General features: G+C 44.2%; 4 protein-coding genes across 4 annotated transcripts; 1 reads left to right on the top strand and 3 right to left on the bottom strand.

Annotated features, from left to right (window-relative positions):
* The first annotated feature begins 427 nt into the window (after window positions 1-427).
* Window positions 428-1,870, top strand: LOC108132265 (uncharacterized). The gene is made up of 2 exons (XM_017251595.3): window positions 428-1,228; window positions 1,321-1,870. The coding sequence occupies exons 1-2, from the start codon at window positions 441-443 to the stop codon at window positions 1,646-1,648; spliced, it is 1,116 nt and encodes a 371-aa protein (XP_017107084.2). The 5' UTR covers window positions 428-440; the 3' UTR covers window positions 1,649-1,870.
* Window positions 1,871-6,184: 4,314 nt separating this feature from the next.
* LOC108132219 (protein croquemort) lies at window positions 6,185-8,533 on the bottom strand. Its single transcript, XM_017251543.3, has 4 exons — window positions 8,105-8,533; window positions 7,124-7,920; window positions 6,876-6,969; window positions 6,185-6,815 (listed from the first exon to the last, which is right to left on the bottom strand). The coding sequence occupies exons 1-4, from the start codon at window positions 8,531-8,533 to the stop codon at window positions 6,648-6,650; spliced, it is 1,488 nt and encodes a 495-aa protein (XP_017107032.2). The 3' UTR covers window positions 6,185-6,647.
* A 1,049-nt stretch (window positions 8,534-9,582) lies between these two features.
* ninaD (neither inactivation nor afterpotential D) lies at window positions 9,583-11,521 on the bottom strand. The gene is made up of 5 exons (XM_017251547.3): window positions 11,374-11,521; window positions 11,014-11,316; window positions 10,142-10,959; window positions 9,996-10,086; window positions 9,583-9,940 (listed from the first exon to the last, which is right to left on the bottom strand). The coding sequence occupies exons 1-5, from the start codon at window positions 11,500-11,502 to the stop codon at window positions 9,740-9,742; spliced, it is 1,542 nt and encodes a 513-aa protein (XP_017107036.2). The 5' UTR covers window positions 11,503-11,521; the 3' UTR covers window positions 9,583-9,739.
* Window positions 11,522-12,925: 1,404 nt separating this feature from the next.
* Window positions 12,926-14,807, bottom strand: Arr1 (arrestin 1). The gene is made up of 4 exons (XM_017251880.3): window positions 14,553-14,807; window positions 13,458-14,265; window positions 13,269-13,398; window positions 12,926-13,204 (listed from the first exon to the last, which is right to left on the bottom strand). The coding sequence occupies exons 1-4, from the start codon at window positions 14,659-14,661 to the stop codon at window positions 13,157-13,159; spliced, it is 1,095 nt and encodes a 364-aa protein (XP_017107369.2). The 5' UTR covers window positions 14,662-14,807; the 3' UTR covers window positions 12,926-13,156.
* Between the last annotated feature and the right edge of the window lie 168 nt (window positions 14,808-14,975).

Genomic DNA, 14,975 nt, shown 5'->3' with positions numbered 1-14,975 from the left:
GCTGGGGCGGAGAACTGTCTGATTGCATGCATACCTGGCATTTCTCTCCAGCGCATTATTTATTCGATAATGATTACAGGCCCACTCTGTGGGGGAGGCATTTCACTCGAATTAAGGAAGTAACGATGGTCGTTTGAAAGGGAAAGATAATATAAAATTCTCTAATTATGTCTTCATCTGATACTTTAAGAAGTCACTCTTTAAAGATATAAAACGCATTCTGCTCGCCCCCTTGGAAAATTTCACAACGAAACTTCCAGGGACGCATCACCGTCTACCACGGTTCAGATACATTATCGTGAAGTAACATCTTCGGAACGTTATCGCCCGAATGTCAATGGCAGTTATCTGCCATAAGATACAATTGCCCTCAGAAATTGATATAAAAGCGCTGCTCAGCGAAAATGCCCCAATCGGAGCGCACTAACAATTCGAACAAAATGGAATTTCACCTGCTGATGCCGCTGCCGTTGCTGGTGTGGCTAGCCCTCGCACTTTCACCCTCATTTACACCTGTCCGCTGTCAGACGGTGTCCTGCAATTTGGGAACAAGTGTCCGCCAGAAGCGCATCGTTATCCGCAGCCCGGCGACAGGCGAATTGGCCAAGTTGGACAGTTGCCAGTACCGCGTGTCCCCGTGGAGCAGCCAGGTGTGCCAGGTGCGCGTTGATTTCGAGCGATTGGACCTGCCGCAGCCGCAGTTGAATGCGACTACCCAGCTGCTGGAGTGCCGCGATTTTCTGCAGATTCAGCGATTTCGCCTTTGTGGTCGCAACAATGGCCAGCACTTGTACTTTCCCCTCCGCCGAGGTCAGGAGCTGCAGCTACTCTTCCGCCTAGCCAGCGCCCTCTCCGCCCAGTCCGCCTGGCAGTTGACCCTCACCCAGCTTGAGTGTCCCCGCGATTCGGCAGCTGTGGCCACCCGCCAACCTTTGGTGCAGTTGCCCACGGTTCGTCCGATTCTACCCTTTCTGGGCAACTTGCTGCCCAGAACCATATTCGGAGGGCAGTCCGGCTTAGGTTCCGGGTCCGGTCCCGCTGCTCAGCTAATGAACTCCTTGACCTCGCCCTCGATGGCTGACCTGGAGCTGCTGGCTCCCTTGGGCTGCGATCAGTACTTCAGGACCCAAATCGGAGGCATTGTGAGCTTCAACTTTGCAGGTGGCATCTACATGCCAAGCACGAGGTACTCCATTTGTGTGAAGGGAGCGGCCGACGAGGAGATAAGGTGAGTGATGAGTCAGAAAAGATAAAAGTTTGGGGAATTCAAAGAGTGACTCAACGGCAGAACCTGACACAATTCCAACCCCTTTCTAACAGTTACAAGATCGACCATTTTGCGATTTCGAAGGCCAATTCTGACGCACCAGGACCGGCCTACGACACCGACTGCCGCAGTACAGTGAAGACTCTCGGCCGAGTGTCCGACTACCTCAGCATTCCGAACGCATACATGGTCAGTAGGCCGGAGCTGCAGGCCAGCTTCTACTGCGGCAGCAACCTCTCGGGGCAGGAGCTGGTGGCACGGTCGCCGTTTGTGTTGCACTTTTCCAGCGACGCACAATCGAGTGCCTCCGAGACGGGCTTCCAGCTGACCTACGCAGTCCGACAGGCCCGGACAGAGCAGCCGGAGCCGACAGAGCTGTAAATTGGCCGCCAGTAAGCCGCAGCCTTAACTAAATCAACGCACACACAACTCAAATGGAATTGACATTATTAAATGCTGCAGTGATACTTGGCCAATAAACCAACGAGCATTCCATGGCCATGGATTTGCCTTACTTAATTAAATGCCCGGCTCCGGCATTAAGTCACATGCATCTATATATGTAAATAAATTATGGAAAGCCAGCAGTCCTACAGTGTGGCATAAATGGCATGTGGTTAACAATTATGGCAATGAGGGTCCTGGCTTCTGGCTCCTGGGTTCTGGGGAATGCGAATAGAATTTCGTGCTTCGTTATTCCGATATAGTTGACAAATGAGTAGCAGAAGCAATCAATTGTGTTTTTCTGCAAGGCATATTGATTTAAAAGCTTATAGACAGCTCTTCATGGAATGTATTTAAGGCTGTTCTGGTTGATTTGATTAAATAAATGTCAAAATAGTTATTGTTATTGACACTCAAAGTTAGTTATTTTGAAATAGTTGAGTTATGTAAAGCTATCTCTAGTATTGAGGTTTGATGTGGATTTCCGCTGATGAATATATTTGTAAACACTTTAAAGAACTCACAGTTTGCAGACCGTTGGTGTAACTCCATTCCCTCGAAAACTTTTCACACATGGCTTCGTGAAACGGATGCAAAAAGCTTACTTGCTGGAACGCGGAGTGACATTTTGATGCCGACACAGCACGGCACAGCTGCGGCAATTGCCAGGCAATGTATTTTTAATGAAAATTTAACAAAATTTCTGCGGTTTAAGTGCGAAAATTGTTGAGCACCAGGCCAGGCCAGGTGGTTGATCGATAAATTTGGCGGAAACGTACATGCGGAAGTGCGAATTTTTGCGATTCGGTTCGGTTGATTGAAAGCATACGCCAGCTGTCCCCGGCAGTGGATACGGCCAATGTTGAGCAAATAAAGCCTTAGGCCGGATATGGAAAGGGATGAGCAGCCCGCCAGCTCATGTAATGCGAATAAAGGCAGAAGAGCAGCATTAAAGGGCGAAAACTGCCCGATAAACAGAATGCATCGGAATTGAATTTGCATGGATGGCTCTAACACTGGGGAAATTGCCTTTCAAATATCCAAAGTCATATGCTCGGACACGATGCCAAACAATGTTGGCCAGTGCTCGTTTGGGCCAACTACTTTCTCTCTCGAATTGATGTAGTTCCTTGCCGGCCAAAAGCGCCCAGCACTTTGGCTGCTTCCTTGGCGATCCCTTTAATGTTTTAACCCTTTGGGTAAATGGTTTTCGCAAGGCCGGCAGAAGACGCTCCAGCTTCCCGAAAGTTTCCATCTGGCAGAGGGCCAAGCCAATCGGCAGTGTCCTGAGTTGAGCGCAGCTTAAAGCCTGGTCAAAACCCAAATCGGGCCGGCGTGTAAAGCATGCCCTGCATATTGCATTCGCACTTAATGCTCTCAGTTCATAAAGCCGAGCAATTAGAACGCTCAGCACACATGAGTTCGGCAGCCCTATTGTGTGCCACATGGCGTATGCGTAATAATTTCGTTGCCCAAAGTTGGCCAGCTGGGAAGGACATGGGAGTGTTGGTCGTGCGCCGTTTTAATTGCTCAAATTTCAAAATCTTCTTTAATCAAAAGGCTATTTAATTTTTAGTTTGTTCTCGCTTAAAAAATTGCCCTAAACTGGTGGGTAGTTCTTAACTTTTCGAACATTTTCGCGGGAATTTGCAATAATTGGAATGCGAAGCCCGGCGGATACTCCGACCGGCAACCATACGCGTAATTTTTGAACAAATGATTCTGTGGCAGCACATTAGAAAACAAAGTGGGCAAAATTAATTCACTGCAGCACTCATTCAGTTAGCGGAACTGTATTATATTTACCCATATGTAATTAGTTTCCACTTTTCAATTTTGGCTCGCTTAGCTCGGATTGGTTTCGCCGGTTTAATTTAAATTTGAAAGCTATATCAGCTACTTTTTGCGCAGCCAAATATTTTACTAGTGTGCTTTTCAGGTTTTGTAAATATTTTAGCCAACTGAAACACAAATTTATAGAAGGGCGGAGTGGTGAGAAAATAAAAACTACAAACATAAATTGTTTGGCTGCGCCATTCAGTTTTCTAACCATAACCAGTTTTATGAGCACTAGGGCCTCTATAGTGGGAGAACAGCACAAATTCCGGAATGTTTTTTAAATTGAATTTTTAAATTTTTTTCACAAAATTCTCGCCTGTTGATTTTTGTGTTGTTTTTGGCGTCAGCGCACAATGGTCTGTGTTTATTTAGCCTTTTTGGCAGCGGCAGATTTCCCTTCTGATGCTGTCAACTTTATACCATCTGACCCAGCGCCAAAGGCCCAATGCAATTTGCTCTTCTAACCAAAACATAGAAAAAGGATAAGCCGTTGCACGTGGCATAGAGAATTGTATCATAAATTCTCAAAATGCAGGGCGATGTGGCTGGAAAACTGCGGTTTCCACATTGTAGTTAAAATGTCACAAATTATTAATTGCAGACGGATTTATTTGGTGTTCTTGAATTAAATTTAACACAAGTGCTTAACAATGTGTGTTCTAAAAAATGGGTAATAATTAATGAAACGTGAATATTTAATACTGGCTGCGGATTTTATGTGGCTGCTTGGGGCCTCAAGGACGCCCAATAAAAGCTGACCTAAACATTAATATTATGTCTGCCTTATCGGTGCTTCAAACAGTGGCGTTTTCACAAACTTAAATGCCAATTAAATAACATTAAATTGTGCGAGAAATGAACCCAGCAAGCCAACAAGCGCTCAACAAAAGCGGTCAGAGTCCTTGAGCCGACAGAGAGACTGTCAACATGACAAAGGAAAAAATTAAGCAGCTAAACAGGGTTTTATAGACGGGCAGCTGAAATAAACAAACTGGCTGGCTGGGAGGCCTGGCTACCCAAAATCTGTAAGCCAAGGCAACATGACACTGGTCACACACATTCTCTCGGACAAAAGGCAAAGCCAAGCCAACAACATAATCTACGGGTTGTCAGCAGCCCAAAAGACCATAAAGGCAGCCCGTTAAAGGGAGGGCTCGTCCCGACGAGGAACAAACAAATTAGTATGCAAGTCAGGCAGCAGATTAGGACACCGAAGTTTTCGCGACATAAACGGACAGCAGGCAACAATGGCACAGACGCCGCACCGCACTCACCCATTTCTGAGCTTTGAAGCGTTTTTTCTTGGTTTTTTGGATTTGGCCAAAATAATGAAGTCAACCGCCGACGCGATCTGTTGCTTGTTATGTTTAAAGAAAAAAAAACCACAGGGGCATTAAAAAAATTATAGCAGCAGTAAGCAATGAGCAGATGGGCTCGATTTCCGGCTACCCTTGATGGGAGAAATTCTAACAATAGCAGAGCATAAAATCAGAAGATTTATCAATGAAAGGCTAACACTTTAAAATGTTTTAAAATATTTACTTTACTTTATTTTTAACAACTTTTATGTGAAATGAAAATGACCCAACAAAAGTTACAAATCGGTATCAAGAGCATTAAAAAAGTATAAAAATGTCAGTCAGTCTGCGTACCTTGACAACCTATTTTCCAAAATTAAATGTTCTTGTTGCTGGACACATTTTTTTCTGACTGGCTGACAAACTGGTCAGTGGCAGTGCCAGTTCCACATTTTTTGCTTTACCGGCTTTCTTCGTCTTTTTTCTGGGTGCTGTTGTTAAATATTTCATTAAAAATTCTTCGCACAATTGCACATTGCTGTGGTTGCTCAGCAAAGACCAAACCGAACCCCAAAATAGAATACAAATTGACAGACAAACCCTTGAGAAGTCACTTTCGAGGCTGGAGAAAATATATAAACCATGTTCAGTTGAGATATTTGTAAAATGGCTATTATCAGCCATTGAGAAATGGGAATATGTGTCACACAGAAGTGAATGAAACTTTAAATATAAACATATGCTGGGCCGTAAATCAAACGATGTCCTTTCGAGAAAGAAAGTGTGCTGAGATGCCTCCTTAAATGGAAAACTGAGCTGCTGTAAAATAAATGTTAATAAACGTGTTGACAGCCATTTATTGGGGCTGCCTCAGGCAATTTGTCAAGGTTAGGCTTGTTTTCCATTTAATTTCAAAATATGAATGAAAATATTATGCAAACAAAAATTTATTATTAGAAAATATCTTGCCTGTTGACTTTCTGGTTAGTCCATGGGCTGGAAACTCAATTAAACAATATTTGCTGCTTACCGAGTATGAATAATGTATTCTGTTTAATTTTTATACAGTTTTCTTTAATAAATCCCATTGTGGATGAGAGCTATGAATTGTAAATGGTACTCTTTCTATTCCGAAAAATATTCCAACATTTAGTTTAATTTTAGAATAGCTCTACAAAGTATTTATTACCCAAAATAGCTACTACCCAGCACAAATATTTCGTTAAAGTTATGGCCGACACATACTGCCAGTCATATAATTTTCATATTTTCATACATTGTTTAACTTGTTCCTTCGTCCTTTCGATGGGCAACCAACAATGTGTGTGCAAAACGTAAGTTTGCGTGCTTGGCGCATATAAATTAGTCGCTTATAATATTCTTTTGGCATTTTTCAAATTTCCAGTTTGGTATTTGCTGCCTTTCTTGTTGAAGCCGTTGCCGTTCCTTTTGCTTTTTGTGGTGAAAGAGTTCGTACGCCATAAAGTATACAGCTTACGTGCCCAAGGATTCTAGCCTCACGAGCGAACAACAAAAAACAATTATTAACATATTAATAAATTTTAGCATATTTGAAAGGCCATAATTTTGTGTAATTCTAGATTCCCGCAGCTGGGCAACACCTGAACGAAATTGGATAATCCAGTCGAGCACGTAGTTTGCATTTTTTATGGTCCGGTCTTTAAAGACGATAATGGCTTTAAAAAAAAGGCCTAGAAAATTCCATTGATAGGGAGATTACTGCTTTGTTTCTTTGGCTCGGACCGCTCAAGGTTCTTATCACCCTAAGTGCATTTGAATCATTTGTCAGCCAATTTTGCATTACGACTTGACTCCTCTGGCTCCCTGTGTTGGTGGTACCACTTCTGATTCTTTGTGACAAACACGCCAGTTAAGATTATAATAATGCCGAGCAAAATTAATCCGATTCCGATAAACTGGCCAATGAGGGGTGCACCCAAAGCAAGCTAGAAAATAGTGGGGTATAAGTAAGGGTGGTTATTCAGGTGTTTTCTTCACCATCTCACCTTTAGTAACTTGGTCAGGTCCTCGTCCAGCTCGCCATGCATTCGCATCGTAAACAGAGGGGCATAATGGTCATAAGAAACGTTTTGGAAAAAGCTAGCAAACAAAAACATAAATGGCTTTAATCTTTTTGGCTGGAAGTGGAATATTATCACTATAAAGAATGCCACACTAAAAATAAACCCCCTTTAAGTGTTTGGTCAAACATCTGAAGTGGAGTCTCCCCTAATTCGAAGATAATTATACTCACTCGATGGCTTCATCCCGTTGCACCCGCACACTTATCATCAGCTGCCCCCTTAGGTCAAGGGGGATTCCCAGAGTCGGCTCCATAATCACATGCATGCCGTGCTCCGAGGCGTTCGGTCTCAGTCCAGTGGTGTTCTCCCTGTACATTTCGTCGGTGAGATAAAAGTGCGGGTGGGACATGTAGAATGGTCCGTTAAAGGCCGGTGGCCCATAATCCAGGACTCCGTTGCGAGGACACTCCCGGTTCTCTAGACAGAAGCACTTGGTGTCCGGCGACAGTTGCCCGTTGTCGAGGGTGCGATTGGTGGACTCATACCGCCAGACATCCACTCCGTCGATGGTTAGGTTCTCCTTGGGAAACAAGTTCAAGAAGCGTGCCGCGTCCGGCAGGAAAATTGTGGTGGGCTGATCCCAGCGGCGATCCGGGGACCAGAGCTCCCCAGTACTGCCATTGACCTTTCCGCACTCGCCCGGGTAAAAGCCTGTGTGGTTCTCCCCCTTCCAGAGCATAATGTCCCCCAACTGGCTGAGGTCTCCGCGGCCGGTGTGAACGGTGAAGTTTCCCTCGGCCGTCTTGGAGTTGTTCCGCTCGTAGAACCAGCTGAAGTTGCTGCTGTAGATCGGCAGCAGCGGCGAGTGGAGTTGCTCCACAAAGTCCAGCAGGCTCTCGTAGTAGCCGTCGAAGAGCCACTCGCCGGTTGTGTGGGTCATCTTGCTGTCACCGCCCTCGCGATTGAGGGCAAAGTTCATGACCTTGCGCAGTATACGTCGAAATCGGCGTGAATACGAGGCAGCTGTCTAAATCGGGAGAATAGCGGGGATTAGCTGGGCTTACACGATGGGGTGACAGATAGTCTGGCAGTTCGGCTATTGAGCCCACGAATCCATGAGCATAGAAAGCTTTTATATCTTTCTTTCAATTTTTGAGCCACAAACGAGCACTTTAAAGACCCTGTAAGCAATAATTAACACTTATCCTTACCAAAGACACAAAGTGCGGAGCCACCACCACATCCTCTAGCGAGCCATTGGATTTCTCGGGTAGAAAGTGCCAAGTGCGCTTGCCGTAATAAGTCACCTCCGGCTGCTGCCACACCAAATCCTCCTTAACCTTGAAGTCGCTGAACACGTACGGGCCAAGCTGCTCAAAGTTGGGCTTCACTCCCACGGTGTCCAAATCCTCCGGATTGGTCCAGTTGAACAAGTAAATCGAACTGTACAGGGGCACCGGCGTGGTGACCCAGCGCTTGTAGATAAAGGAGCCCGGCGACAGGGGCATGATACTGCGAAGCCACGGCCGGTACACGAACGGCCAGGCTGTGGCCAGGAAAATCCCGAAGGCCAGGATCAGGCCACCCAGGCTAAAGACCCAGATCTTCTGCTGACGGACACTGCAGCAGTTGCAGCACATTTTGGGTGATTTCTGCGAGTGATTTCTGCAAACTGATTAAAAAGCCACCGAGACCGGGCTATTAATCTTGCTCTTAGGCGGCTATAGAAAGGCTCTTGTGTTTATTGATGTTTGAGGCGAAAGTTAAGATAAGATTCCAAAACAGACCCCCTACGGCATTTCCACTCGAATACCGATTAAAAACTATTATTAACATTGTTCTCAATTCGCAAGTTTTAATAGGTCTGATAGGCTAATCTGCGAAAGCTCTTTTAAATGGCTGTTCTTTGAGCTTCTTTTGGTAAATAAGGCTAATAATTATTAGGGCATTAATTATAATTAATAATTAATTAATTATAATTAACGATTTGGCTCAAATAATTATAGCTAATAAACTTGATAGCCAATCGACAAATAAATACCCTGTACTTTAAAAAAACGTCTTCCAATAGAATAGCTATTATAAAATTTTATTCCTTCCTATAGAATTTAGTTTATATAAGATTAGATTATATTAATAACTTTGATATGTTTACAGTAAGAGAGTTCGAATGGATCCTATTTTTGGCAAATAATACGACAAACCGAATTTCATACCGAAGGTTTCTATAGAGGAGAACCCCATTTTCAAATGATCGAAAAATCTAAAAATATCGTTTCTCAGGATTTCGATGCAGAATGGTGGCGAGTCGATCTAGAAATCGTTTAAGGTACTCCGCTTGAGAATCGGATGAGAATTGGGGAAGATATAGCCATCACTGTGAACCTTATAGGAGAAATCCACATTTTCAAGGGATCCCATCACGAAAATGGACAAAAAATCTAAAAAATATTTTGCCTCAGGATTTTGATGCAGAATGGTGGCGAATTGATCTAGAAATCGTTTAAGGTACTCCGCTTGAGAATCGGATGAGAATGGGACTATATCCTATAGTGACCCGGAAATGACCGAACTTTCGTGTTTTTCAAGATAAAAGTTTTTTTTTAATGATATATTTTAATAAATTGCTTTTATAATAAACTCATAATTATCTCATAACGATTTATATCCGATCATAACTGCAAGGGTATATCAACTTCGGCTCCGTCAGCTGTCATTTCTTGTTTTATTATATTTCATCTTCAAAAAAAAACCTTAAATAATAATTTAAAATTAAAAACAATTTTTATCACAGTATGATTTCTGCAAATCACAAATCTGTGTTCATGGCAAAGATTTTTCTAAAATTATATATTAACATCGTTGGAGGGCGAATCTGTGACGTTAGGGGTCTCTTCGTTCTCCTTGAGAGCTTGTCTGTCCGCATCAGCCTGGCCATACCACTTCCGCTTAATGGTCAACAAGGTACCAATGGCTATAAGGATACAGCCCAAACAGAGGAACCCAACTCCCGTGTAACGGCCAATGGCAGGTAAGTTAAGGGCCAGCTGAAACGATAGGGAGTAAGTAGTTTGTTCATTATTTTCTAAGAATATTTAATACCTTTAATTCTTTTGCCAATTCCTCGTCAATTTCCGCTCGACTTGCTGTGGTGAAAAGTGGGGCATAAAAGCTGGGCAGCCCCTTCAAAATGCTGTTTAAAAAGAATAAATATAATAGAGGAATGTACCTCGGCATATATATCTTACTCGATGGTATCGTCCGGCTCTATGTATAAGGTGATCATGACATTGGCGTTCACCTTCAAGGGCACCCCCATTTTACGCTCCATTATCATGTAGAAGTTGTTCTTCTCGTAGTTGTCGGGTTGGTAGCCGTTGATGGTGTTTCCGTAGCTTTCATCTGCGTACATGAAGTGATCCGCCGACAGGTACATGGGAACTCCCTCGGCACACGGTCCTAGATCAGTGGCTCCGCTGGCAGGACACTCGTTATTCAGCTGCTTCTCCACCGGACACCAGCACCGCATGTTCGCATTCACCTGGCCGTTGTCGAAGGTACTCGGAGTTATCTCATATTTCCAGCCCTCGATTCCCTGAATAGTTTCACTCTCCCCCGTGAACTCAAGATTTATAATTCTGCATGTGTCCGGAATGAAGATGGTCAGGGCCTTCTCCTTGGGCTCATCGGGAACGAAGAGGTCGGTGGTGCTCCCGTTTAGACGGCCGCACTCGCCTTCGTACCAGCCCGTGTGGTTCTGACCCTTCCAAAATTTGATCTCGCCCATTTCCTTGATGTCACCCACACCGGTGTGCACTGTGAAGGGCCCCTCGAAGTCCTTGGAGCCGTTGCGATTCAGGAACCACGCGAAGTGATCCGACTCGATTGCCGGCGCCAGCGGATTGTTCAGAGTCATGGCGTAGTGGAGGAACTCGTCGTAGAAGCTGTCGAATAACCACTCCACTGCCGTGTGAGTTACAAAGAGGTTGCCTCCATTGTTATTCAGCGCCTGGTTGAACATGAACTTTATGAAAGCGTTGGAGTTTCGCATTTGATTGGATGCAGCCTGGAAATAAAAATAGGCATCATCTAGTCATACCCTAGTATTAACTGAGCTTACCAGCGATGGCAAATGAGGGGCAGTTATTAGGTCCGATTGCTTGCCCCCGGAGAGCTCTTCCTCCCAGAACCAAGTTCGTCTCGGGTTGAAGGTCACTGTGCCGTTGTCGTGCCACTCCAGGTCCATTTTCTTCCTCTCTTCTCTGTAGACATAAGGTCCGAGTTGCTCAAAACTGGGTTTCACTCCGTAAGCCTGGACATCAGCGGCATTCGTCCAGTTCCAGAGGTACATGTAAACGTAAACGGGGATCGGCAGCTCCTCCCATTTTTCAAACGTCTTCGAGGTTGGGGTCAGTGGTAGGGCCTTTCAATATAATCACTTTTAAACTTCTTTCTATTTCAATAAGTATGTCCGTTTCACCTTCATAATCTGGGTGTCGATGAAGCCTGGCCAGCATGCTATTAGCAGGATACCCGATACTGCGAATATCGTACCCGATCCGAAGACCCAGACCTTTTGCTGGGTCACTCCGCAGCACTTACAGCACATATCGACGGCGAAACAAAGACTGACCGCGGAAAACTCCAACTAGCATTTTTATTCATGCACTACTTAATAGATTATCCACTAATCAGCATGTCTGCTCCAATAATTGGCTTTGTTTTTGTTTCAACTGATAAGGACGCAGTTAATCGGCTTAAGTGTATTATATTTCCTATATGTACTTAACCGACTTGGATTGGCTCCGGAATATATAATAGGTGGTAATCGTTAAAATATATTTGGTTTATTATTATTATATGTCATTATATATTATTTTGCTGTATATCCACTCTATAGAATCCAATTTTTAGGAGAAACACCTTGAGAAAATAAAAACGTTTTGTGGGACTTTGAAACTTTGTACTTCAAACAGTACTTCCAAAAGACTTTTCTGTATTTTTCAAAATTATAATATGTTATAGGTAAACTTAAAAATAAAGAGTTTATATCGACACACCCTAATGTGAATATATGTGTTAAAAATTCAGAAGACCTTGATAAATGCATTAAACATTAATGATTAGAGTTATTGTGGGTGCTTTTGTTATCAGCCAGACTAACACCGTGGCTACTTGAGCTCCCCCACTTGGCAACTGAAAAGGTTTACCCATTTAAAGATAATACAAAAAAAAATTAATAGAAATTATTAAAAATATAAAATATTAACATACAGATAGAGTATCTAACAAGGCGGCTAAAAATAAAACACTATCATCTTGGATTAAACTAAACTATTGTATAAATGCGGTCAACTATTTCTGCCTTGAGTCGCGCCACCTTATCGCCTATTATTATACCTACTGTTTGTGATGGAAATGCAATTTTATGAAAGCAATACGAAAATCTAATCTGCCTAAGTAGCAGTCGATTAGCAGCCAAGAAAATCATTTAGATTACCTACCACCAAGAATTGTTGTTTGGCCATAATGATACGCTACTTTCACCACACTCGAAAGGGAAAATTCCCACTAAAGATTGGTAGAAGAAACAACTGGCAGATTCGCGGTTAAACGAGGCTAATGGCCAGTACCAGAGGCTGCAAATATTACCCAAAGTACGCTATGCTTTTAAGCTTTCAAGCCACATTAAATTATTTGGCACACACATTTAGAAATTATATTAAAATTAGCTTTCAATTTAATAAGCTATTTCCTTAATCTCTAGGCATGCCATTATTCAATTTTCTCCCAGAAACTGATTGCAAACTGGAATTACTTGGCCACGAAAGCCAATTCTACTGCTGGCCAACTAATTCCAATGAATGTGCTGGCAACTGTTGATTTCGCAGTGCACTCCAATAAATGCCTAATCAGTAAATATCTTCGGAGATAGCAAATACAGCTTTTAGATTGCATCAACTCCAAATTTTAATTGAATTTGTTAAGGCAATACTCTATTAATTCATATAAAGAGAGCTCCCAGCACAGAGTCATGTATATCCGTTACATATTTAATTCTCGTTGAGTTATAGTATAATACACATACACACATATATGGATATTGGACTTGATATATAGGAAGAGTACGACGACTGCAGTTCAGAACAATTCAGCAACATCAGCATAGTTTTTGTTTTAATTTAATAGGTCCACCAACATCAGTTGGACATCAGCGGAGAAACAAGCCATTTGGTCATTTTGTTGAGGTAGCCATTTCCAAATTAAGCCTCGATGGAGCCCTCGGCTTCCAACTGAGCCTTGCGGCTTGGCTGGAAGAGTGGTTTTCACATGAATTTTTGAAGTTTATGGTTTCAAGTTCATCCCAATATTTACCTTAGGATGCATCAGAATGAAGGGCAACTCGGCGCAAAGTTCACCGCCCAAAGCTCCCAGGAAGAGCTTGACTTTGACAGCATAGGATACGATAATGCCGAAGGCATCCCTGGCATCCTGGCTGGCAATGCTGAATTGGAAAAGAAACCTTCGTTATCGGAACAGTTCCAACTAAAAGTAATCACTCACAGTGTGGTCGAGGCCAGAGCTGTGTCCTTGCGCTTGATATCTCCCTCGACGGCGATGCCTGCCCTGTCGCAGTTGGCCACCAAAGTGGGCACCAGATACATAACCTTTTGAAGGCTGGATCCCGGGTTCAGGGGGCAGCCCTCACTGGTCTCCATGAAGGCGATCGTGTTGCGGAACTGACCGTTCTGGAAGAGCACCACGTCGACGCCCTGCTGTACCATGGCCTTGACCTTCTTGACCACCTTGTTCGAGTTGTTGCGCACACAGATGTTGACGGCTATCTTCTCGCCGTGGTGGTAGAGCTGCTTGTCCAGGGTGACCTCCAGCTCAAGCTCGCCGGGCGACAGAAGGAAGTCCTTGCGGACGACGGTGCAGGGCTGGATGCCCTGCTTGGTGGGCGCGTACTGCACCTTGCGGATGCCCAGGTTGATGGTGCTGCGGCGATGCGACCGGTCGCAATCGCTGTCCCCGGTGAAGATCTTCACGAAGTACTGGACACCACAGGGCTGGCTCTCGTCGCTGGCCCGCTGCTGGAGCACCACGGAGGCCGGGGAGCTGGGCGACATCTGCATCACAAAGGGGTAGGCGTTGGAGCCCAGCTTCTTCAGCAGTCGCTCCTGCATCTTGGTCAGCTGGATGTCCTGCTTTTGGGGCGGGCACACCTGCTGGGAGACCAAAGTCAGCTCCTTCTGGAACCGCAGGCCAATCATCTCGTCATCCTCTCGACCGTAACGGAAGTTGCAAACCAGCTGCACGAAGATCTTGCGGTTCTGGCGCACGTACTCGTCGTCCAGCACCACGATTCCATCTGCAAGTAGATGCTAATTAATCGGTGATTTCGGAAGCCAGCCAGTCGGTCACGTGTTTTCGCAGGTCACGTAACTAATAAGCCGGTTACGCTGTTGCTAATGCAACCATCTCCGGTTGCATAAATTACTGGCGAATTTAATTATATCCTGGTTTGTGGCGGCATTGCAAGCAGTTTCGGTTTGTCTTGCCGTTCTTACCGCATTTAGAGTAAATTAATTGAATAGTTTGTGGAACAAATTTAAATACTAGATGCTCCCTATGAGATCCATTCGTTGGGATACCTACCAATGGGCTCCACCTGCGTGACGGAGTCCACAAACTCCCGCCTGTTCATGTAGAGGGTGATCATGTTGTTCGGAGAACACTTCTTAAACACCTTGAAGTTGACCACCATTTTGAAGCTGTTTATTATTAGCCGGAGTTCTCAAAAAATCAAAATAATATTTCCAAAATTCAGTGCCGATTTCAACGATTCGCGCTCGTCTGTTTTGGGGATACGCCGCGTTCCGTTGGCCGCTTGGCTATTAATTAGCGCTCATTGGCAATCCGGCATTTATACCTGGCCATGTGGCACCTGTCGCACCTGTAAATTCAATTAGCCGCGCTGTAGTAAACTCAGCACTTCTTTCGTGGCACCCGCACTCCTAGGGGTTCCTTGGCGTCTTTGATATTGACATTGCAACTGCGAGCGAAAATCGATGGCTTGCC

Source organism: Drosophila bipectinata, chromosome 2L (genome assembly GCF_030179905.1).
Source record: "Drosophila bipectinata strain 14024-0381.07 chromosome 2L, DbipHiC1v2, whole genome shotgun sequence".
NCBI lineage: Eukaryota > Metazoa > Arthropoda > Insecta > Diptera > Drosophilidae > Drosophila > Drosophila bipectinata.
Note: the sequence above shows the minus strand (reverse complement) of the source record. Positions and strands in the feature narration are given on the sequence as shown.

What these genes read in the sequence shown, in the direction of transcription:
- Arr1 (XM_017251880.3), bottom strand. Translation starts at nt 14,661, where the DNA reads ATGGTGGTCAACTTCAAGGTGTTTAAGAAGTGTTCTCCGAACAACATG. An exon ending in CACGCAGGTGGAGCCCATTG is followed by an intron (nt 14,266 to 14,552) that starts GTAGGTATCCCA and finishes ATCTACTTGCAG; the next exon opens with ATGGAATCGTGGTGCTGGAC. An exon ending in GCTCTGGCCTCGACCACACT is followed by an intron (nt 13,399 to 13,457) that starts GTGAGTGATTAC and finishes TTTCCAATTCAG; the next exon opens with CATTGCCAGCCAGGATGCCA.
- LOC108132265 (XM_017251595.3), top strand. Translation starts at nt 441, where the DNA reads ATGGAATTTCACCTGCTGATGCCGCTGCCGTTGCTGGTGTGGCTAGCC. An exon ending in GCGGCCGACGAGGAGATAAG is followed by an intron (nt 1,229 to 1,320) that starts GTGAGTGATGAG and finishes CCTTTCTAACAG; the next exon opens with TTACAAGATCGACCATTTTG.
- ninaD (XM_017251547.3), bottom strand. Translation starts at nt 11,502, where the DNA reads ATGTGCTGTAAGTGCTGCGGAGTGACCCAGCAAAAGGTCTGGGTCTTC. An exon ending in TCGACACCCAGATTATGAAG is followed by an intron (nt 11,317 to 11,373) that starts GTGAAACGGACA and finishes TTATATTGAAAG; the next exon opens with GCCCTACCACTGACCCCAAC. An exon ending in AATTGGCAAAAGAATTAAAG is followed by an intron (nt 9,941 to 9,995) that starts GTATTAAATATT and finishes CTATCGTTTCAG; the next exon opens with CTGGCCCTTAACTTACCTGC.
- LOC108132219 (XM_017251543.3), bottom strand. Translation starts at nt 8,533, where the DNA reads ATGTGCTGCAACTGCTGCAGTGTCCGTCAGCAGAAGATCTGGGTCTTT. An exon ending in CTCCGCACTTTGTGTCTTTG is followed by an intron (nt 7,921 to 8,104) that starts GTAAGGATAAGT and finishes CTCCCGATTTAG; the next exon opens with ACAGCTGCCTCGTATTCACG. An exon ending in CAACGGGATGAAGCCATCGA is followed by an intron (nt 6,970 to 7,123) that starts GTGAGTATAATT and finishes TTTGTTTGCTAG; the next exon opens with CTTTTTCCAAAACGTTTCTT.